This window comes from Ammospiza caudacuta, chromosome 5 (genome assembly GCF_027887145.1).
Source record: "Ammospiza caudacuta isolate bAmmCau1 chromosome 5, bAmmCau1.pri, whole genome shotgun sequence".
Classification (NCBI taxonomy): Eukaryota; Metazoa; Chordata; class Aves; order Passeriformes; family Passerellidae; genus Ammospiza; species Ammospiza caudacuta.
The window spans coordinates 7,027,610-7,052,064 of record NC_080597.1 but is presented as its reverse complement, the minus strand read 5'-3'; the positions used below and the strand labels follow the sequence as shown (position 1 = coordinate 7,052,064).

Sequence of the window (24,455 nt, the reverse complement as noted above, 5' to 3'; positions counted from 1 at the left end):
CTGAAACACTTCCAACTTCTTTTGCAATTCATAGTAAGGCTCTTGCTAAGTTAAAGGTGAATTTTGTAGATGTCTTATTCTGCTGTGTTTGTACAATCTCAAAGGTCTGTGACTACAACAAGAAAATTCTGCTTCAGAAATTAGTAGCTGTTCCTAATATTATTTTATTTAACCACTGATACTTGACAAGCATTAAACTTGTTTTGGTGGTAAAGTCTGAATAGTAGAGATTATTTCTTTAATAAAATGGATAGAAATGGCACTTTTATTTGCTACCACCATATTTCTTGTAAAGGAAATGTTACTGCATATTTATGTAAATGAAATGTTACTTTTTCTAAAGCAAGAATTATTTTTCCAATACTGAGAAGGTCTCAGAGGGATGGCTGTGTACTCTAACTTAAGTTTGTCAGCATGATGTTAAGAATCTTCATCAGTATTGTTAAGATGTTAAATAATGTCAAGTTTTATTAATAGCGATTATTGCATTTTAATGTCTTCTCCGTATGTATATAAATTTTATGTTGCTACAAGCAAGGTTTTGGGATGTTTTTGTTTTATTTATGTTTGCCACAGCAGATGGAAAAGGTTCCTCCCTGAGCTTAGTTTTGGAGCTCACTCAGGATTTCATATGATTATGAAATCAGATCTGTTGCTGTGCTGAAGGAGGAGGATGTGGTAATAGCAAGTGATGTGTAAAGCATGACTGTGCAGAAGAGGGGATGACAGAGGAGCTGAGGTGGCAGCTGCAGAGTTTTCTCTGGCTGTGGGCAAAGAAGGCAAGGCATGAGTAAAACTGACAGAAGAGAACATTTCATGTTTGGGAAACAAATCAAGGGTTTAGTGAAGAATTTGTTCCCAGCTGTTACAATCCGCTTTAATCACAGAGGAGCAAGTGAGCTGTCTGTGGATTAACAAATCTTGAGGTTCAAATATTCCCCAAAACATGAGAACATGTACTTAGAGAAAGTCTTACAGTTGACAGATTTTTTTGTAATTTTTTCAATGTAATTTTTTCCCAGTTCTTTCAGGCTCATCCAGTAAAGCCAGACTAAATAACTAAGGTGACTCATGGAGTGAACTGAGTGGACAATTCCAGCTATGTGAGTTCATAACCACAGTTAGCTAGCTACAAAAACTAGCAGAGAGGTCACATGCCTAGATTTCTAGAAAAATGTAAATGAAAAGATTTTGCCACTGGTATGTAAGGAATATCTTTATGTGTGTTAACTGTAGTTAGTCTTGGCATTGATGGGTAAATTGCTGTGAATTCTCAACACATGAGTGATTGACAAAAAAAGAGAGAAGCAAAAATAGAAATTAAATTATGTGTGTCAACCAGATCTTCACTGGATGCATCTTCTGAATTGGCTCATCCTCAGGCTGTCACAAGTGCATAGCTGAGAACATGCTTGAAATGATTACTAGTGTGGCATTTAAATTTAAAGACTGTTGATTGAATCAGCTTAAGTATTAACCAATTTTGTCCCCGTTTCAGCTAATTGGAATCTCCAGTAATGGAATATCCCAGCCCTTCAGTGTCTTGTTGTGGAGACACGCATTTCTGGCACAGCTGGATGACTGAGCTGTTGCTTTAAAAAGCCACTTTCTGTCAGCTTCTCTGAAATAATTCAGGGATTTTTTTTTTGGCCTTGTTTTCATGCCTGAGTCAGCATTTGGTAGCTGTTCTGTGTGTGTGCCTTGCCAGGCTGTTTCTGTCCTATCCTCTCTGAAGTGGGTGATGAAGATTTCTGTCATTGCTGGGAGGTGTTCCTGACACAGACTCTGCCCTCCTCACTTGATTCTCACATGCAAGGACAAGAGCAATGATGAGTTTTGTGAAAAGTGCATATTATACGCCTCTATGCAGATATTTACTATTTGTATTATGTTGTATTGATCACTAGTGCTGTATTAACATTTTAATAGTGTGGCAAATGTAGTTTTGTAGTTAAAAGGTAACTTTTGTTTGCATTTGAAAAGCAAAAGCCATGCACACAAGCAAAGCCAAGCAGGGGATTCATTTTCCATATTGGGGAAAAAATTGAGAGAAAAAAGCAAATACATGAATCCGCACTATCACAGAAACTGAAATGGCTGCTGAAAGCCACAATGAAAATCACTTAATTGAGAAAAGCAAAATTCTGAGTGACAAGTTTATATCAACTTGATAACCTGTTAAAAATAAACAGAAGAAAAATTTAGAAATAGGGAAAAAAATCTATGGACAAATCATGCCTAAGAGATGGAGCAGTGGCAAGCAGCATGGAAAAGCAGTGATTGCTGTCAGTCAGCAGTTGTAGTCAAAGCCCAAATCATTTCACATCACAAACAGCTGTGAAACAGCTTTATACAATGCAAAACCACTGTAGTTTCAGGCAAAGAGGAAAATCTCTTAAAAAAAAAAAAAAAAAGCAGTCAGAAAAAGCTGGAATTGGCGAGGTTATCACTAAAATCACCAACCCCGTGAGGTTGAAAACTCTATGAGACAGGGAAGGTTTCTCATCAGCCTGAAAGCAGCACTTCATTCAAAATGCTAAGGATGACCTAAGCATTTGCACAAACTGTGAAGGCTTTGGGGTTCCTTCAGTCTTCTCCAAAGACAGAAATTACTTTAAAAGGATTAATGAATTAAGATGAAAGTAAAGAAAGATCAAGATATGGTCCTTTCCAGAAAACGAAGGCCCCACCCGATTTTTATCCTAAGAATAGTCATCAAAGAGATAATTGAATAGCAAAAGCCACCAAACTTCTCATATTTAAAGAAAGTTTTTGACAGGCTTTAGTATCAATGTCATCTTGAAGTTTTATTAAATCCAAGAAAAATAATAGACATGAAAACTCTTCTAGCAAGGCATAGTTTCATATTTTAGGTAAGCATAGCTTCAAGGAACATTTTAACAGAACTGAGTGTCAAATGAAAAAGTCTTTTTTCACCTTTATGTCACTGCCTGCTTCATTATGAGAGGGGATAATGAGAATTATATGAGAAAGTATTTATCATTTGGCTTATGTAGCACCAGATAGCTTAACAACAGCAAGAATGATTTGTATTTTGCTGATGATACTCAAACACCTTCTCCAATATGAACCAAAAAAGCTTTAATAGTTAGCAATTACCAAAATCAAGGCAGAACTCTCCAATTTGCAGTTCTAATTGTCTACAAGATATCAAGAGTAAAAAAGGTGATACCAGAAGAGGTTTAATTAGGCAGCCCAACAAGAGCTTTCCCCAGCTTAAACACTTGCAGTTTATCACTGCTTGGACTTGCAGGCGTATTAAAGGCTGCATCCAGTCAGAGCTCTATCTGCTCATAAACCCTGTTAATCCCTGGGCAACACTTGGGATATGTACATTGTGTCCTGAGTGATGAACTTGTATTTTATATTCATCATAGAGAAATAATTATTACAGGCTTGAGAAACACATTCCATTTCTGATTAAATAATCTGAGTTAAATGTAACTGAGAAAGGGCTAGAGGAAGACCTGGGCAGCAAGGTAGTTTTTGCACCTGATTACCTTAGGAATGTCCTTTAATTTGGTGAGCAAATATTATTTTCTTGCTTAATAATGCCTTCTATACACACTGCCATAGGTAAGTCTACAATGTACATTATAAACAAGATGTTAGCTGTTCCCTTGATATTTCCATGTACTTACAAACACAACTGTTGAGACTATGAGGAGAGACTAAACCCCCAGGAGGAGCTAAACATCCTTGGACTCCTCCTTGCAAACAGTATGGGTGACAGGAGAGTTGGATTAAGTACAGCTTTGGGCCTCACATTTAAGTGTCAGACTCATGGTACTCCCCACTTCTGATTTTAACACACAATGAATGTGGATTAGTATTTTTTTTAGGTCAGCATCACTACGTGATGAGTGTAGACTTCAGTTTTGCAGTGGTAGAAAGTAAGCAAAAGACTTGATTTCATCTCTCAATAAGGGTTAACCCCTTGTTTCTCCCTGGAATACAAACTCAGAATGACTTCTTCTAATCCTGCTTGCCATCCAAGATGAAGCCAGCCAGGTCATGAAGAGGGAATCAGTTTTGTGGGATTCATGGAACTGATCAATCGCTATCAGTCAGGGAGCTGGAAATCCAGAAGTATACATTTTAAAGCTTTATCTTCAACACTAAACCAGACTCAGAATATGGTTGAAGTGGCAGGGACCTCTGGAAATCATCTTTTCCAGTCCCTCTGCTCACCTGGAGCTGGTTACCCAGGACTGTACCCATTTGGGGTTTTTTTAATGTCTCCCAGGATGGAGATTCCACAGCTCCTCTGGGCAACCTGTGCCCACTGCTCAGCCACCCACAGAGCAGAAAAGCATTTCCTAATGTTCAGAGGGACCCTCTTGTATTTCAGAGTGGGCCCCTGGCCTCTGCTGGGCACTGAGCAGCACGGACAGACAGCAGGACAGGGCTCTCCTTTGCCTTTAGTTAGTTTTTGGCTGCCTGAGGCAGAGAAGTTCCCTGGACTGTGGTTTTTCTTTTCCTTGGGCCTGTTTAACCCTGCTCTGCACAGAACACCCAGCAGAGCACCGGCAGCTCCAGCTGTGGGCACCGGGCCGGGCCTGGGCCGGGGCATTTCCAGCCCTGGAGGGGCTGACAGAGACTGAGTGAGCTGAGCTGCAGCCCATGGAGGGGCTTCCTGAGTTTGGCATCTCTTCAGATTGGCAAGAGTTTATTGTTCAATATTGTACTCTTTTTTTTTTTTTTGTGCTGGTGAGTGCTTTACCTGTTAAATAAACAGTTTTTTCCACTTTTTTTCTCCAAGAATCAGTCTGAAAGATTCATGCTTAAAAAAAAACCCCAACAAAACAAAACCAACAAAACCAAAGGAAAAAAAAAAAAAGAAGACTGTCCCTGCCCCCTGCCATGACTGAGGTTTGAAACTAGATGAACTTTAAGGTCCCTTCCAATGCAAGCAATTCTGTAATACCATTCTACAAGGCACTGGAAGGATTTTGAAACCTTCCTTTCTTGTTAGGACACCTATTGTGTTCAGTAACTTGTCATCTGTTATAGCCTATTTTAAAACCACTGGATGAATTTAAGGAGTTTCTTAAGAAGAAATGCAATAGAAGGGATTGAAATGTAAATACAGGACTGGATTGCATTGAGGTGTGTGCTGTCTGGAACAAAGTAGTGGTAAGATAGAAAGAGCTGCATATTTTGCTATGAAATGCTCTAAGTACAGCACTGTTGACCATTTCTGCATTCCAGTCCACCTCCTCTTAGGCTTTGGTTTAATGAAAAATCTCTGTAGAATACACAAAGACCAATACATCAAATGCAGCATTCTGCACAAATTTTTTTTCTCAACACAGTATGTGTCCCTTCTACAGTTTTAAAAAATTTCTTTGGGATTAGACTAGGTTTACTAAATGACTTTGCAAAAAAGCACTGTTGTGTTATGAAAATGCAAGCAGTAGCTAAGGTGAAACAGATTATCACCAATCTGCCTTGTTACATAGACATAGACAAAGCAAAAGAACCTCAGGACAAATGCTTTGGGTTTAATTCTGAAATCCTCAAATTAAATTTAGCTACAAGAATTTTCTGAAGCCTAACTAGATTTTTGTATTTGGCCTCAAATATATAGCTTGACCTGAAGCATTTCTCACAGACTTAAACATGTCATTGAAAATCAAATCCTAGTGGACATGCCAAAATGTAACTTCAGGGCTCAAACCCTACTTTGCTAATGGCAAATATGCTGGTAAATGCCTGTAATATAGCATTTCTCCCTTCTGTGGGGCTGCCAGTTCTCTCCCAGTCTAGCCAGGGAATGCATGGGGTGGTCTGTCCCCATCTCTTTTCCTGGAGCTGAGCATGCACACACTGTCTGCCCCCAGGTAGTGATTCCTGAGCTCACAGGGAATGCACCACACATTCCCTGCATGGATCTCAATTCCCAGCTGCTGTCCGTGCCAGGGCACAAGCCTGGACAGCCTGGAACTGAAGGGGTTAATACTAATGCCTTTGTCAGTCAGGTCAATCCTTTAATAGCCACTTTAGGCTTCATAAATTCAAATTCCCCTTTGTGCTGGGCAAAGGGGAAAAGATAGGGTGATGCATCTTTAAGCAGTGAAGATGAGATCACCTCCTTTTTATAGAAACTGAAGTCATCCGAGAGCTGCACAGCAGTAGGCTGAGCACGTTTCCCAAGCTGCATAAAAACAGCACTATCTGGGAATTTCTTTCCAAATAAAAAGGGAGCACATACTCAGCCAGCTCTTATCTCAAAATATGACTCTTAGACACTGCTTTCATTTCTTGGGGAGAACTGGGGGATTTGACTGGCTTTATGTTATTACTTCTCCAGCCATTTAAATCCATCTTTACAGTTGTGAAAGTGAAAACCAGATCATTCATTTTCCACTGGATGTGATGAGAAATCATTGTAGCACTTTGAATCTCATCTAGACAGGAGCAAGCTGATGCAGTGATAGAGCAATCAATATTTTTAAAGATAAAGCAATAAATCTCACATTAAAAAAAAAATCATCCTGTCCTAATACTGTGCAGTATCATAGAGGCACTGAAGAGAAGGAGTGTACATGTTCATAAAATAGACCTTGCCCCCATGCTAGCACACACAAACTCCTGCACACACAGACAGAGAGACAGACATGCAGACTGAATCATTCCTGGGTTGAACAGAGGCCAGACCAGGATTCCTGCAGGAGTGATGACACCATCACAGGACATGTCTGCAGCCATGGTTTGCCCCCTATAAAACCCCAAGAACATACTCTAAATTTAGAGTCCAGCAGGTACACCCATAAATCAATGCAGTGCCTACATTTAACCACACATTGTGCAAACTGAGTGAACATCACTTTGTTCTGACTGTTCTGTACCTTGCTCTGCTTACATAAGTCTCACTAAAATCAGCTCTCCTTGTGTTTCCCAGTTTTAGAAAAGGCTTAGTAGTTTCATGCAAGCACTGGATATGTTTTGAAGTTTGACTGGTTTCACACACTGTAGCTTTGTCTAGCAGAGGAGAAACTCAGAGAGGGTGAAATTATTTGACCACGTTCCTTCAGTGCTGGCCAGAGTTCAGGTCAGCAGTCTGTTCACTGGAGCCTTGTGCTCCCCATGCCAGTTCAAAGATCAGGGTTCAAAGAGAATTTTAACACTTGGTGTAAGCAGGACTGAAGGGGGGTGAGGAGTGAGGTGTGTTGAAGCCCTGAAAGTTTTTACTCATGGAGTAAAGGGTGAGAAGATGAAGCACTGCTGTGGAGTCTTTGTCACAGGTTCCCTGAGCCACAAAGAGCCACTTAGGGTGACAACTATAAGGAAGCTTGGCCATTAATGAGCTAGGGCTGTAACAACAAGAGAGCACAGCACCAGGATGTGTGCTAGGACCTCACACGGACCAGAAGGAATCTGTGCATCTCCCTGGTCATTATTCATTTCAGGCCCAAACTTCTCCCTGCCTATGGGCCCCATTCCTGTGTCCATTCAGCTGTGCCCTGGGAATGAATAACCAGGGACAAGCTGCCCTGGAGACCTGGCTGTCCTGGCCCTCTGCTCAGCATGGAGCTGAGAGCATCCCACACAGAGTGCAGCAGCCTGTGGGGAGGCAGAATCACACACACCTGGGAAAGTGCCAAGTCCTGCAGCATCTTTTAGGGAAAATGTAAAGCATGGAAGTAGCTGGGAGAAATGAGCTCACCTGTTTTTTGAAACCTCTGTGTGTGTGCACAGATGCGAAGCCCACAGCTGATGTTATTTTGATTTATTAACGTATTTGCTGAGTTTTACTGTGGTACAGACAGACCTGTCTGTGTTACAGTGTAGTGGGTCTCGCTAGGATTGACATAAATCAGAGAACCACAGAATGAAAACTGCGATTACAGTAGAATGTGGATTTCATTTCAGAAATAATGTGAAATAGCTGTCCTTTCAGGTTTCACTTTCATAAGCCTCTTAGAAATTCAGCTGTGAAATTTCACTCCACCTTCATTAACAGCCAAAACCCAAGTGCACTGCATGCCATGAAAAGCAGGTAGTGTATGACTCTGATATATCTGTACAAGGTAGTTATATTAAAGATTTATGATATTTACTAAAACATGGCCATATCCTTAGCTTGCACAGCTTTAGGCTTGCACAGCTCCACTGGTACATAGCCAATACACCCCAGCTGGGAACGCAGCCTTCAAAACCTTTACTCATTTGATTGTTAAAAGGCTGAGGCATAGAAGGTCTCACTAAAAAATTACAGTCCTCTGGAATATCTGTGTAATAAAGCAAGAATTATGTATTTTTCACATCTATTGTATTTTCTGTCATTTGTCCAGGCAGACAAAATATTGAGAGTTGTTTCAGCTGAGTTTTTCTCCTGGAAGAGGTTTCTAAACCAGGGACATCTAGTTTCTAAACTAGAGATATTCTTTCAATTTAGTTCTCTACACAATCCTAAATCACCTGAATAATAAGGCATGAGTGTGCATGCATATGTCTGAAAGTTTAGAAGATTTTTGTATCTTTTCACTGACTTTTCCTAAACACCAGTCACTCTACAAGTACATTATAACTTTGAAGAAATAATTTCAAATACATGGTAGCGTTGCATTTTTTGCTGCCCAGCTAAGAAGCTGACTTAAACCAAACATCAATAACAAGAAGGTCTCACCACTGAAAAAGTGTAATACCTCTAAAATTAAAAGCTCTGGCTTGTTTGTTAAGGCTTATTTTGTTGCCCACACAGAAATTAAAAGAAACAACACAAACCCAAAGGCCATCAGGACTGGTTTTCTGCCTTAATTGTGGCAGCTGAGCTGCTGCAGAGCCCTGTGCTGAAATTCCTTTCCAGCCATGCTTGGAGTGCCCTGTGCCTGTCAGGAGGCACACTGCTGCTGCTGCTTATCATAAGAGGAATAGCAGAGCAGGAAAAGGCATTTCCTGTGCTGCCCACAGGCTCAGAACACCCTGCAGAGATGTGAGGCAAGTGCTGAGCCATCCCTGGAAGGCAGCCACATCTGGAAGCTGGAGAGCAAGGAAGAGCTGGCATTCCCATCATCTAGGTTTGAAGAAAGGTTGGAGGATGGGGAAAAAAGAGAAAAAATAAACAAAATAAGGAAGGAGACTTGCAACCAGCTAAAGAGAAAGCAGATTTTTATGATGATGAAATGTTGGGTGACATCCAAGTTAAAGAAAAGACCTGACAGTTCAGGATGCCTTTGTTATAATAATTTCTTATCTGACTGCTGCCATATGTGATTTTTGAAAGACTTCTGACATCTAATTTCTCACCCTTTGTTCATAAGCAATAACTTGTGTGTTTAATCTCTTCTTTTGTCCCTGCACAGTAATTAGACCTAGCATAATTTAGAGCCTCTAGATATTGCATGTGTGTGATACTGTAGCATTCAGAACTAAATGCATGACATTTTCCTTGAGTTTAATTTGAAAACATTAGCCTTGTCTTTTTTCATACTGCCCAACAAAAGAATATGATTTTCACAAGTGGAGTTGTCCCTTTCCACCCTCTGCAAAGCCTTACAGGTGTATTTCCCCTGGACATGAAGGCTTTTGAAACAAAGCATGACATCAACCTGGCTCATCAAGGGAAATTGGCAGCTGTTCATGACACTGTCAGTAGTGTCATATGCTCAGAAAACCATATTCTTTTTTGGGCAGTATGAAAAAAAATAAGGTTAATATTTGCAAATTGAATGAAAACACTTGTCAGGGCTAGCACACAGCCAGACATCCATGGACAGACAGGGTTGCACTCACCAATTAATTCCCAAACCTTCCCATTTTCTTGATTGTGCCAGGCCCAGAGATGCAGCGTGTGAAACCCCTGCTCTGCAGGGACTTGGTGCTTGCATGTAGAGACTTTAGATCTTCCTGACAGGAGATGGCTTTTCTCCCTTAATGTTTCCACAAAGAGTTGGTAAGATGCAGGAAATAATTCTGAGAATTTGGCACCCGATGTGCATAAAGCTTCCCCAGTAGTTGTAAGCAGGCAGGATTGTGTGTGTGTTGGGGTGCAGTTCGGCTCAGAGCAGGCAATGCAGCACCCCCTGCCCTCCTGACATGCAACACTGACAGAGAAAGGATTTTCCTGACAGCCACGCTTCGGGTGTGCTGACAGAGACAGGTGTGAAGACAGAAGAGATTTTTGCCATACAGCATTTCGTTTGGCCTTAGCAACCAAATTTGTGTTTCAAGAGTGAAGAGTTTCTGCCTAAATTCATGAAATCAAGTAATCCTCTGTGTTCTTTCTGCCTAAATTCATGAAATCAAGTAATCCTCTGTGTTCTCTAAGCCATTAGAGCTGTGAAATTCAAATTTATGTTCTTCAGCTTATTTTTCTCAAACATGCTAAAAACAGCCTTTCTTCAGTGGAAAGACACATCCCACCTCCTTAGCTGCTCCTTAGCTGCCTCTTCTTCATCAAATTGCTTGAGGAAAGGAAATCTCACAGCCTCCTGCCTGAAACAAGCACTTCATAAGCTCCCTAAATCTAACAGATACTTTTTAGGCTCATCTGGGGAGCACTTTTTATAATCTATAAAATATTTGGCTAAGGAAGAACAGCACTACATGAAGGAGTGCTGTGCTTGGGGACACCCAGACGCTGGCTGGCTCGACTCCATCTCCTCCTGCTCTGCCTGCACCAGTGTGATCAACATTCCCCAGGACAGTGTGGGAGGGTGCAACTGGCCAGGGAAATGCCTGCCACTGACAGGAGGAGCACTGAACACCTCAAGCCTTCAAATGTCTTACTTTTTCCTCCTGGTGAGACAAAAATGCCTTACAGCACAGAGTAAGCTTCTCTGTAAGCAGTACAGAAACTTACTTCTGACACACACAGTTCACCTAAAGCACCATTTGGGGAATTTTCTCTTTAAAGCAGGCTGAAACCTGTTCTGTGTGGTTACAAACAGGTCTTGCACAAACCTTGAGCACCTCCTGAAGTGGATGGCAAACACTTTCCTGTGCTTTCCTGGCAGCCACAGCTCAGTGTGACACAAGGGCAGCCCTGGCACACCTCACTGAGCCCCTGTGGCCCCAGCACCCACCTGTGTTTTGTCCTCTCAAAGGACACAGGCAACACTTAGCCAGAGTTACACATTCACACTTCTGAAATCCTGTGTCCAAGAGGTGCTGAACACTTATTTATCAGCTGCTGCCCATGAACTCAAAGCCTGTAACACACAGAGGCTCAAGAGCACAGGCATGTAAAGGTGAGACACAGGTAAGGTAACATCACAAGGAATTTAGCAATAGACTGGCAGCAAGTAAGAGTCCTGTGGAAAGAAATGCTGTGTCACTCTCTGGGACAGACCTGTCAGCAGATACCTGGCCTGTGCTGATTACCTGAGTCCTGATTACCTCTGCTCTCTGAGGTGGCTTCCAGCCAGTTCAGTTTTTTCAGCAGAATCCCATGCCCTGAATGAAAAGCCCTACCTAGCCTGGCAGGGGCTCCTTTCCTGAAAGGAAATTGAATTTGTCCAGGGACTTCCCCACTTCCTCTTATCCAAGAGCTTAGCAGTGTGAAAAAATAGTTCCTACATGGATTCCAGACTTGGTGGGCTGGTCAAGAGCTTGAGGTTGGTTCACAAGTGATGAAAGATTTCTGGGTAAAAGTATAGCTCAAATAAAACAATGAGACATGGATTCTGTGTAAGTGGCTTATTAATCTCAGAAGTCTGTTATCACAAAAGCCGTGGTTCATATGTCACTCCTGTTGAGATAATTATCCTTTCAGGAACAACTTGGGATAAAAGGCTCAGATGCAGAAGGCTCAGTGGTTTTGGCTGAAGAGAAGAGGGATCAGTCTGGGCTCAAAGCTCTACATACAAGTTCAGATGTGTTCCTACTCCTGCAGTGCTGGGCTGAGCCTTTCTGGCCTCCATTCAGTATAACCTGCAGCAATTAACAGATTAAAGTGCTAGCAGAGGTAACAAGACAAAGAAAGGGGGAAGAGCAAAAGAAAACTAAAAACATAGAACACCTTTAACTTCAAAATTGCATGACCTTAAGTATTCTGCTGTGCATTCAGAGATTACCTTCAAAGAGTTATTTTAGCTGAAAAAGATCATGTAACATTCTGTACATAAAACTTTCAGTAACTTGTATATTTAATCTTGGAAGCAAAGTCAGGCCTGTGCTGAAGTTCTAGAAGTAACTCTTCTTTCAAGTTATCTTTCAAGCTGGCCAACTTAACACAGTTTATAATAGGAGGCCCCAAACTGCCACGTCCTAAGTCAGAATGCTTTGATGCAGTTAGAAAAGCAATTAAGTAGAGATTGAGAATTCTTCTTTGCATATAAACTGCCTGGATGGCCACTGACCCATAGGCAAGCCCTCAGCAGAGCAGCAGACTACCAAAGATGGCAATACTCCAATTTGAGATTAAAATAGGATTTCAATTTTTAAATTGCCTAATCTCTTCCTCAAAAAAAAAGCATTTCATGCACCATGTCTTCAAGCTAGATGTAACATTAATTTGCTACATACAGCTGCTATTGATCTCAGTTTCTTATTATCAGTAAAGAGCACATGAGAAAAATGGAGGTACTTTACATGTTTATAGTTGGTTGAATAGAACTTCCAAAGCTTCAGAGTTACAAAATCTGCTCCTGCAATAGTTTATGCACACAGAGAGCTTGAAGTGCTCAAGAAATGCAGAGCTCAAGTGCTCTGACAGGCTGGAAGAGGCCACACAGGTTTGCCAGGGTCAGGACTGTCAGGTGTGTGTAATCTAGGACTCAGCCATTAAACTCAAATGCATTCAGTAAGCTCATATTTTCCAACTTGCAAACTCATTTTCACCATTAGATATTCACACCCCATGTGGTCCTATTAGCTCACACTGCAGGCTACCTCTATCAGCTACTACTAAAATAAATATAGAAAAAAAAATACAGCCTCATACAAATAACTTGCATGACTTTCACATAGCAAAGGTGACTGCTATTGACTGGTGCCAAAGGCACACCACACAACATTATTTTATTATATAGATATTTTTAATAAACCTAAAGCCTTTGTATTTACCTTTCTCCTGTATAGAACATGCATTCTAAGGTACAAAAAATAATTCAGCCCAGACTCTGCCCCAAAGCCTATCCATCTTGTTGATCAATATACATATTTTACATCAGGAAATGAAGTGCACTATTACATAAGAAAGCACAGGAATCCATTGTTAAATAGAGAACCCAGCTGGGGAAGGGGAGCCCAGGTAAGAGTGATTAGGGCTATAACAATCATTACCCCTTTGTAAGGCAGTGAGTTTTGTGTATAATTGAGTTGGGTGAGAGCCTGTATGGTCAGACAGTGCTACTGGTGCCCATTACAGTGATAACTATAGTTATCACTATACAATTATATAGTTATTATAGTGATATAGTGTTAAGTGTTGATGAAGAAGTTCTTTAGGACCAAAATATAAAGATTAGATACAAAGCCCCCTCTCTGTAAAGATTTTGGGTAGACAGAGTGGTTTCTTGTTTTACAGTGTACCGTGAGATCTTTAAAAGCCAAAAGCAATTAGCATTCTAACAGGTTTCTAACTTATCTTAAGGGTACTTAATTAATAGTCCCTTTAAGAAAACAAACTTTATTCCTGTGTTTTCTGATCAAGTGCTGTGATCTGCTAGGAGGTATATTTGGCTATGGAATCCTAAAGGAAGGAAAACAGCTGCACTTTTTGCCATGGATGTGTTTTGATAGAAACCAGAGAAAGTAGAAGGTAGGGTGGGAAGCTGAGAAGGGGCAGGAATACCTTTTCATTTTATAAAAGGCCTCGACAGGGCAGCAGCAGGTTTTCTTGACTGTTTCTTTAAACCAAGGTGGCTGGAACTTTACAGATAGCTTTCAGAGCACAGCAGAGGGGCTGAACTCCTGGAGTGACACTGCTGTAAGGCTGGTGACACAAGTGTTCCTGTGTGCCCCCAACATGACACTGCTGTTAGGATCCAGAAGCAATCTGCAGGAAAAAGATATCCAAGCCAATCCTGTCGCTCCTCCAACAGCAGAGAGAGTCTTTCCTTCTGGCAATGTCAGAAGCAGCTTGGAGGGTAACAGTACAGGACAGTCTTCTGCTGCTCTTCCCCATGGGATAAATAACTCTAATAACTCATTTACAGGGCTAACATGTAACTGCAAACTTCATTCTCTCCAAGGAAAAGAGCTATCAGATTTAACCAGGAAAGAGGTGCTTAAATCCTGAGACTGTATGTCCCCATTTTCTATTGCTTTATAAAAGAACTAGATATTTTACTAGAAAATTGGTACATCAACTTCAAATTTCCCTCCATCTATCTGATTCAGCAGAAGGGCCTTCCTTCCACAGAAAATACTCATCTGTGTTGGTGTTGTCATCTTATTGCAGGGGTTCCATACTGTTGTCTCCTTACCACAAGAGTTCCATACCTTCTTGGTGTTCCTCATGGGCAGGTCCTCAGGGCACAGCCTGTTTCTTCTTCACACAGCAGCCACTGACTCCAGTTGCTTTCCCAAAGGGCCACCCCACTCTTTTATAGCATCTTCTTCTCATTGCTTACAGCTGTGGCCTGTTAAACTCAGGCCTGTTCCTAATCTTTGATAATTGGCCCAGCTGCAACTCCTTAGGGGTAACATTACTTTCTACCCTACCTTTATTTTCTTATATTCTATCCCACTACATGTTGGTGTCATGGGAAATGAGTTCATGACTGTAAGTTGCATTGTCTTAGGCTGGAAATGCAAGATGTGGCTGGGGGTGTGTGTTCTATTGCCATCTGTTGGACATGGGGCAGTTATCTGCTGTTAATTAGACCACCTGTCTGCCTGTTAAAACCAGGTGGGGCAGCTTTCTTTATCTCTTCCACAACCAATCCCCCCTCCAGGAGATATCTATCTTTTGTTAATGGGCCAGTGAGTGTCACTGCATGGCTGATAAAATTCCATCATCCTATTGTGAGATGCTCCGCCCAGGGGGAGGAACCAAAACATTCCTACCTGGATATAATTAGAGATTTGAAACACCAGTAACAGCCTTTCCCACTGAATTCCCAGAGAAACAGCTTTATTTTCCACTAGATTTCCAAAAGACCAGGCCCATCTACAGCACCACCAGATATTCAGAGGAAAACTCCACCCTTCTACAGGATCCCTGCTCCACCAGAACCACCTCTATCACTGCAGGAGGGCTGAGCCACCATTTAACGGGACTGTGCAACCACCCTGACCCACAGGGTGTCAGGTCATATTCTGTCACTGTTGCTTTGTATAACTGCATTTTTATTTTATTTTTATTTTTTCCCTAAAAAGCAATTGCTATTCCTGCTCCCATATCTTTGCCTGGGAGCCCCTTAATTTCAAAATAATAATAATTCAGAAGGAGAGGGTTTACATTCTCTATTTCAAGGGAGGCTCCTGCCTTCCTTAGCAGACACCTGTTTTTCAAACCAAGACATGCATTCATCAGGTGTCTGATTGTTAACTTACTGGTGTCAAAAGCTGACATGAAAGTGAATGGGCTAAATGTATGTCATGGCAGAGAATGGACATGCAGTATTTGATAATTTTTCTTTCTTATTGTGCTGTGGCAAAAAGCCCAACTCTCAAATGCTGTCAACTCAGGCTTGAAGTCCTCTGATCCATTTGCTTCGCCCCACCACCACTTGCAAGGCCTGCCAAATTTCAAATAGGACTCAGAGAGAAGAACATTCTGCCTAAGCCTTTACAGTATTTTTAGGAACTAAGGAGAGGCTAAAGAAATATTGTAAATAGAAAATGTTGAACAAATTGTTAGCAGAAGAACTGAGAAGGTGGTGATATTGCTCTCCAATGGTGGCTTAGAAAATGGTAAATTTCTGAGGAAGTTTTGGCCATTGTTGGAATCTGCTGTGGACAAGCACCCCCAGCTGCAGGAGGACGTGGGATCCAATCTCCGCAGCACAAGCTGGGTTATTCCCTGAGATCAATTAGTGATTTTCACAAGAGGTGCTAATGCTCAGGAAGAGGTGACAGATCTTGGCAGAGACTTCAGCAGACACCTTTGGTTGGGTGTTGTCCCCACAGAGGAACAGGAGAGCAAGAAGGAAGCTGTAGGGGGATAGAACATAAGTAAATAAAGGTAGTATAGAAAGTAATCTTAGCCCTTAAAGAGTTGTAGCTGGGTTAATTATTAAGGATTAGGAGCAGGCCTGATGTTAACAGGCCACACATGTAGCCAATAAGAAGAATGTTATAAAAGAGTGGATTGGTGGGAACTGGAGTCAGTTGGCTGCTGTGAGGACAAGGAAGAGTCAGTGCCTGGAGGAGCTGCCTACAAGAAACATCAAGGAGGTATGAAACTCTGGCAATATGGAACCCTTGCAACATAACAACAATAGAACTGTTGCACTGTAATGACAACACAGGACTATGTGAGTAGTCCTGGATATTAGCTGATGTCAGGCATGCAGGATGGGCTTCCCAGGATGCTGGTTGCTGTCAGGGATGCAGGATGGGTTTTGCAGGATGGACTGTCAGGGATGCAGGAGGGGTTTCCCGGGATGCAGGATAGATTGTCAGGGATGCAGGATGGGTTTCCTAGGATGCTGGCTGATCCCAGAATGCCGGTTGCTGTCAGGGATGCAGGACGGCTTTCCTAGGATGCTGGATGAATTGTCAGGGAGGCAGGACGGGTTTCCCAGGACGCAGGATGGCTTTCCCAGGATGCCGGTCGCTGTCGGGGATGCAGGATGGCTTTCCCAGGATGCAGGATGGATTGTCAGGGACACAGGACGGGTTTCCCAGGAAGCCGGTCGCTGTCGGGGACGCAGGATGGCTTGCCGGGGATGACGGTCGCGGCGGGCCCGCCCCGTGGGCGTGCCGGGGCTGGTGCCGGCCCTGCCGGTGCCGCCCGGCCGCAGCAGCAGCGGGAGGAGGAGGAAGCGGCGAGCGCGGCCGGGCAGCGATCGGGGGCAGCAGCGGCCGCCGTGTCCCGTGAGGGCCGGCGGGACCATCCCGGGGGAACCGGCCGGGCAGCGGGGCCGGGAGGCGCCTGCTCCTGCCGTGCCGGGCCCGGTGCCGCCTGCCGGCGGCCTGACATGAGCTCGGCGCCGGCAGCATGGCCTGTGCCCGGAGGGACGGCGAGGCGGACGGCGAGCCCGACCGCTCCCTGCGGCACATGCTGCGGGCCATAGCGGAGGAGCGGAGCCGCGCCGGGCTCCGGCACGACGGCCTCGGCGGCCTCGGTGAGTCGGGCGGGGCGGGCGGGAACCGAGCCGGGCCGGGAGAGCCCGGAGGCAGCAGCAGCACCCTCAGCCCCGGGCCGGCACCGCGCCCGCCTCACAACAACGCCCACAGCAGCAGCAGCACCTGTTGTGTTCCACGGGCACGGCCCCTGCTGCCCGCCCCAGCCCTGGGGATCATCCCCGCTCCATTGTCTGAAATGCCCTTGTGGGGAAAAACGCTCAGGCAGCACCGCGCACATCACGCCGTGTTGTATTTCTTAAGCGTATCGTGTGTTTTGGGATGGAAACAAGCGATTTTGGGCGCCTCTGGGCAGCGCTCGCTGTTGTGCGGCTCTCTGGAGATTGCGAGGCTGGCGCCTCCCTGCTCTGTTTAAATGACTTCACTCTGCTCGCCGCGCTCTAGTAAGCACAGGATGTTGTGGCTCTTGCAGGTCGGGTAATTTCTTAAACCGTGGAGGATTTCTTGAGCTTTCTGTCTTGTTTGTTTCCATCTCGACTGATGTAAATTTCACCCAGCGTGTCTTTAGGTTTTGGCGAAGCTTATGCGCTGCAAAACAGAAGTTTCAGGTGGAATTTCGGTCGACTTTAGGCAACAGAATGGTGTGGCAGCTCATTAACCAAAATTGTTCACATCAGGAAACTCTTCTGGACAGGCTAATGAATATAAATTACTTATTTTTATATGCAGCAGTAGAGATCATGGAAATTGTTCTCCACATCCAAAATTTCTGTCTACCTTATTCAAAGCTTTTGTAAAGCCAGAACTGGACCTCTGTTCTAAGGGGGTGAATATCCAGAAGTTCTTGCAGGGGCAGTGCTTCAAATGATGAAAAGTGATGTACAACACTTGTTTCTCCCATGGTGCCTTCATTAATGACTCCTCCCTCCTCAGCTTGTTTATATGGCCCCAAAAGTCTCAGCCATTTCTGAGTCTTTGTTAAAAGCTCAGAATAAGTTCTTATTCAGGTTTTACAGGCTCTGAGGTTTGGATGAACATGGGGAATCTCTGGTTCTCTGCCTTTGTGCATCAGTTTGTCTGTCAGTGCGTGCTGTGGTCTCCTTTGGAAGGAATGGGCTCTCTGTTCTTCCCTTTTGCTTTGCCACAGAGTGGACTCTTGTATGAACAAAGAGAAATGATTCTTGGTTCTTTATGCCTTTTTTTCTGATAGAATTGGCTCTCTGGGATGTAATATAGTGTTGAAATGTTACAGGGCCTAATAAAGCAAGTAAAATGTTGTGGCAAAGAAATTGTAAATGATAATTAAATGCCTGTGAGATAGCATTCATTGGAAAGCTTCTGTCAGGTCCTGTTTGGCCATCTCATGTTTGAATGTGTGATAAAGAGAAATATCAGCATCACTTTCTTCTGCTGAAATTAGGAAAGGGAAAAACTGTGGCAGCTGCTAGGACCATGCAGGTACTTCTTCTCTGCTTGTGTTTGAGCACACATCCACAGCAGCCCATCATGCTGAGTGGCTTGGGGACGGTCACACAAGGAACAGCACAGTGGAACTCCTTTCTACCAGGTGAAGAATAGAACCTCAGGAGAGCTGCTTAGCTCGTGGCACTGAGGGGCTGCTCCTGGCTGTGGAGATTTGCATTTTGCAGTGTGCTCCCTGATCCTCAACATCATCAGTCTCAGCTGATGAGAGCTCTTTCCCCTCAGCTGTGATTTGCTGCCAGGTCAGTAAACTGTTTAAATACCTCCTTTAGGAAAAACACCTTTAGGAGAAACTGTAGATGAAGCCAAGGTGTGATTTTGAGCTTAAACTTGTGTGTGTCTGCCTTGTACTAATGAAAGCTGTTGCAAGGCACAGCTGGAATAGCCTGGGCTGTGCTGGGCTCTGGCAGCACAGCAGATTTTCCTCAATTTCAGAAGTCATGGAAGCAGTCACAGTCCTGTCTGGGTTCAGCACAGAGGTTCTGTCTGCCTTTTGTGCCTGGGTAGCACATCACCTGTGGGGCTTTGGGAGCTGCACACCCACAGCTGGTTTTATATTTGTGGTGGGGTTTTTTGTGGTGGCCGTGTCCTTCTGAGCTGTATCAGCAGGTGAAACCTGTTGTTTTCAGTTCCCTTCAAATCAGTTGGCAGAGACTCCAACAGTGGCTTTTCCCTGAGTGCTGCTACTCCCCCAACAATAAAATGGGACTCACTGGGTCCCATTTTCTGTGTTTTCTGGAAGTGAGGCTGATGAGGAGGAAATTGCCATTTTTGCTGACACTGAGGTTTGGCGGGAGGAATTGCTTTGTTTCAAGAATGTCACATAAACATTTGGACAGGCTTTGTTTAGAAAGGTAAATCCCCTCATGTGATGGGATTTTCTGTAATGTCCTGTTTATGTAAACAATGTAGCACTTCAAAATAATGACTCATGTCATTATTTACCAGGCTGGGGAGGGTGATGTCTCTCCAGGAGCTCTTGGCTGGCTGCTGGTGTCACCCAGTTGGACAGCTCTGGTGTTTGTTGTGCACTGAGGCCCCTCTGAAATGCTGCTGGTTGCAACACTTCTGTGGCAAAACACTTCTCCTCCTGAGGGAAGGATGGATGTGCTCTGTGTGTCCTCAGCCAGGCTGCAGGAGACACGCTCCTGGCTCTAAAGTTTTTTTTTTAACTTCTTAAGGGTCTGAAGTTTCCTGTTGGCCAAATCCCTGAACTGGGGAGTGTTTTAATTTTGGTGGTTCCTGATACTAATGTGTAATATTTCCAGATACTTAATTTCCTTTAATTCAGCGACAAGTTGCCCTGCTTTTGGAGTAGGAGAGTGGGTTTGGGTGGAGTGTGGCTTTATTCCTGCTGGAATTTGGGATGAGTAAGAAAAAATAAATGGGTAGATCTGAACAATCTCTTGAACTGTGGCTAGTCTGTAATGGGGACATGGAGTGGGTGAAAAATTGAGAAGTCCTAAAGAGTGTGGAAAGAAGGTGAGTGCAGCCCATGGGGCTTTAACAAGCAGCTGAAAACTGAGGTGTGCAACAGGAACCTGTTCCAGGTGCCAGCAGAGAGGCCCAGTGGTGTTCCCTGTCATGAAGAATTCCTTCTGCTTGCTTTCCTGCGGATGTTCTGGGACTGGAGCAGAGCAGAGTGTGCTTGGCACAGGGGCAGCAGGAACAGGAAGGCTCATCCTCAGAGCCAGAGGTTGCCTGGGCTTGTTTGTGCAGCAGTGCACAAACCTCAGGGCTCATCATGTGAGAGAAAACTGTGCTGTGATTCATGGGCCACATCGATGAGTAAGACCTGGAAAGAATTCTTTATCCTTCCTGAGAGAAGGGAAGGTGAGGTGGCGCACAGCAAATGCTGGTCCCTGTAGTGGAAACAGTGTGGGGAAAAGGATGAAGAACAGGGGAAGAATTTTTTTTGGAAAACAAAAAGAGGTTAAAATGAAAAATTAGGAGGAGAATTAATTTGGATTTGAAATATTCAGGCCTTAATTCTTTCATAGTGTAGTAACTTTTAATTAAATTATAATATTCCAGAAGGATGTAATTGTCTGTAACTTTGAAGAAAGTGTATCCACAGAGTAGGTGGAAGTGCCTGCAGAGGATTCACTGCAGCACAGAACTGGTTTGACAGGAGTCACTTTCCAGCAGACACAAAACATTCTGCATTTGTGGTTCTGGGAGTTGTGGAGTCAAAGGTGAGAAACTACAAAAGCTGCAAAGCTTTTTCTTCTTTTGATCTGTCAATGAAAATCACATCTGTCCTAAAAAAACTTGAGGCACTTATACAACCCAATTCACCAATGAGGGTGTTTTATTTAGAACAATTTTTTCACCTTAAAAAGACATTTTTTATTATTTTTACTTTATTATTTACACAATTCCTTTTGCCCTATTTATAAAGTGCTTTGCAGCTAATGAATATGGAGTGTTCACTAAAAAATGCATAGTCAAATACTGAGGAGAAAAAGAAGATACTAATGTAAGAAACTTACAAATAGTAAAATAAAAAAGTTCTTATAGTGGAGCTTCCTTATCAGTCAAAACCAAAAATGCCCCCCCACAACATTCAACCAAGAGGAATCTGTATTTCTTTTCAGGAAGAGTTCTAGAAAGTGCAAATACAATGCAAGATCAGAACAGGTTATTTAAATCAGAGTCAAAGTAGATACTTTGATTTCAAAGTGATTCAACCAGTTTACCCTTAGGTAAATACCCTGAGGTATTGAACCTCAGATTTGTAGTTGGATAAAGATGAGCAAATAGCCAAGAAATTCCAGTGTGAAAGATAGATTATTTTTAAACTGCTTTTTTCTTTTTTTTCCTGGCATTGAAAAATGTCTGGAAAACATTTCTGCAATCCGATACAAGAGGACATTTGATGTGTATGAGCATTGGATGGGGTTGTGTGGGAGAAACCACAGGTGGAGCAAACTTGGATCCAGTGGCTTTGTCCAGGGGATGGGAATGCATTTCTGCTTTTCCAAGGGTTTTGTGTCCTGGGATCCCATCCTGTCACTTCTACAGCCAAGTTTAGGAATTCCCTGTAGGGTCAGGCCATGCAGAACAGCAATCGGGGGCCAAACTCTAGGGCTGCAGCTCACCTATTTCTGTGAGGTTTTATTTTTTTGTTGTTTGTTTGGTTTTGTCTTTTAAAGGGGATTTGTTTAAAATTCTGTTCTGATTGTTCCTTAGAGCCTTGTTCATGCTGCTGTCACTAATAACCTGTCAGGTTTCCATCACCCACTGGTGGTATTCAGGGATTTGTCATGTGGCTGCTGAAGGTTGGCTTCTGTCTGGAGTGTGACTGATACTCCGTGCCACATGGATAATATACCAAATTCTCTTTTATTACAGCTTTCACACCTTTTTATACCAGTTGGGTTATTAGTTTGTTCTTTCATTTTAACAGAGATGAAACCTTGTGGGATTTCTCATGTCCTGCTCAGGAGTGTACACGCTCAAATTATCAAACTCAGACTGGAGATGCTGAAGTAGAGAGGCAAGATTTTTCTAAAAACTAGGAAAAATCCAACACCACCACCCAAAAAAAAAAAAAAAAATCCCACAAAATACCTTCTAGAACATTGTTGCCTTACCAAAATGAGCAGTTAAGTTTCTAGAGCATGGCATGTTGCTGCTGTTCATTTGTGGATGCTAGCAGAAGTTGCTGGATCTCCTCCTTTTTGTTTTGTTTCCTCCTTGTTTTTTGTTGCGTTTCCTCCTTGTTTTTTGTTGCGTTTCCTCCTTGTTTTTTGTTGCGTTTCCTCCTTGTTTTTTGTTGCGTTTCCTCCTTGTTTTTTGTTGCGTTTCCTCCTTGTTTTTTGTTGCGTTTCCTCCTTGTTTTTTGTTGCGTTTCCTCCTTGTTTTTTGTTGCGTTTCCTCCTTGTTTTTTGTTGCGTTTCCTCCTTGTTTTTTGTTGCGTTTCCTCCTTGTTTTTTGTTGCGTTTCCTCCTTGTTTTTTGTTGCGTTTCCTCCTTGTTTTTTGTTGCGTTTCCTCCTTGTTTTTTGTTGCGTTTCCTCCTTGTTTTTTGTTGCGTTTCCTCCTTGTTTTTTGTTGCGTTTCCTCCTTGTTTTTTGTTGCGTTTCCTCCTTGTTTTTTGTTGCGTTTCCTCCTTGTTTTTTGTTGCGTTTCCTCCTTGTTTTTTGTTGCGTTTCCTCCTTGTTTTTTGTTGCGTTTCCTCCTTGTTTTTTGTTGCGTTTCCTCCTTGTTTTTTGTTGCGTTTCCTCCTTGTTTTTTGTTGCGTTTCCTCCTTGTTTTTTGTTGCGTTTCCTCCTTGTTTTTTGTTGCGTTTCCTCCTTGTTTTTTGTTGCGTTTCCTCCTTGTTTTTTGTTGCGTTTCCTCCTTTTTATATAAATAAGACATCTTTTTAGGTAAATAAGATCACCCATCTCTTATTTATGTAATACTGTAGCTCTAGCAACATTAACTGCTTCGTTTTGTTGTCCTGTTAATGTGCTCTAAATCTTTAGTAAATTTTAAATCCATTTGGGAGTCTTGAGTTCTGTTTTGGAATTTAAGATGGATGGGAGGTTTGTCTGAGGGATTAGGACACATCTTACCTGTAAGTTTCAGGATGGACCTTTCAAAGATTTAACATTCCATCTGTTTGGATTCTTTCCAAGGAAAGAAAACTGGAATTTCCTGAAGAATGAAGTGTGCTGATCTCCCCTCTAAGTGTTAGTTCAGGGTGCTGATCAACAGAGAAAGCTCAGAGGATACAGGTTTTTCAATAGCTGAAATATACAATGTCAACACCTGAAACAGCTGAAATACACAATGTCAGTAGCTGAAAAATACAGTGTCTCCTGTCCAGCTGCATTTCTGGAAAACCAAACCCCTGCAGTTAAACAGTGACTGATGATTGTTGCATCTGCTTATCCCTGTAAACTGGCTCAGTAGGATCACGTAGCAGCTCACTGATGTTTAAAGTATTACCTGGAAGTGAACAATAAAATGGAAAGAGAAAGTCTGTATGAAATCAATTCATGGTGTCAGGAGCCCACTGAATAGTGAAGCTGCTTTTTACAGAGAGCCTTTAAAAGTGTGTGTGAAACAAGCTGGTTTTTTTTGTTAACCCAGTCCCTTGGGTTAAGCGGGGTGAATTTCAGGGAAGCAAGGTTGCTCTTTTTGGGGGTGTGTGCTCATAAAGAAGGCTTTGATTGCCTTTCTCTGTGCAGGAAATAAAATGCAGTCAGGATACAGGAGCAGCAGATACAGCATCCTGCTGCTGCTGTGGAGTTGTGGTCACCTGGGCACACTGCAGCACTAGTTCTGTTGGCTGAAGTTAATCAGATGCACCAACACTCCTAAGGAATTTTTTCCCCCTGAATTCTTACTGTTTAAGGTGCAAATTATATTATGTGAAGGCACAAATTATAAGGGACAAAAGATATGTGGATTATATTATTTATGTGAAGATTTATAGGGTTTTCTGCAATCTCAGGGCTTTAAAACTGAAGATTTTGTTGTTTTGGTTTACCTGGTCTCTAGGATAGACAGTGCTAGTACTATGCAGAAATTAAACCCTGAAAACAGTAATATTCTTTATCTTCCTCCTCTGGGGGTTCCCTAGACATGTTTTCTTAGGGGCCACAAGTTAAGTCCCTTTAGGTGAATGTGTATTTTGCAGGCAGGTGATGTACTGTGATGTGAAGTTCATTTTGGAGCCATCTCTGTCCTGCCACAGCAGTAAGGAAACTGCTGCTGGTATTGAGGCTGCATTTGGTGTTTCAGAGTATTTTTTTGCATAATTTTCTTTCTTATCTCAGAAGGCAGAGCAGATGTCAGGCAATCATCAGTCCTTCCATAT

The 24,455-nt window shown here is 42.8% G+C and overlaps 1 protein-coding gene and 1 long non-coding RNA gene across 3 annotated transcripts in view; one reads left to right on the top strand and one right to left on the bottom strand.

The window, feature by feature from the left end:
• Nucleotides 1-11,034: 11,034 nt before the first annotated feature.
• Nucleotides 11,035-14,478, bottom strand: LOC131558165 (uncharacterized). Its single transcript, XR_009274785.1, has 3 exons — nucleotides 14,413-14,478; nucleotides 13,763-13,966; nucleotides 11,035-11,898 (listed from the first exon to the last, which is right to left on the bottom strand). It is a non-coding gene; the product is annotated as an uncharacterized LOC131558165 (long non-coding RNA).
• Nucleotides 14,479-16,947: 2,469 nt separating this feature from the next.
• The window catches only part of KIAA0930 (KIAA0930 ortholog), a 52,796-nt gene continuing 45,288 nt past the window's right edge, over nucleotides 16,948-24,455 (top strand). For both annotated transcript variants that reach the window (XM_058805473.1, XM_058805471.1), the window contains exon 1: nucleotides 16,948-17,204. In XM_058805473.1, the coding sequence (XP_058661456.1) occupies nucleotides 17,078-17,204 (127 nt within the window). In that variant the 5' untranslated portion in view covers nucleotides 16,948-17,077. The remainder of the gene's footprint in view (nucleotides 17,205-24,455) is intronic.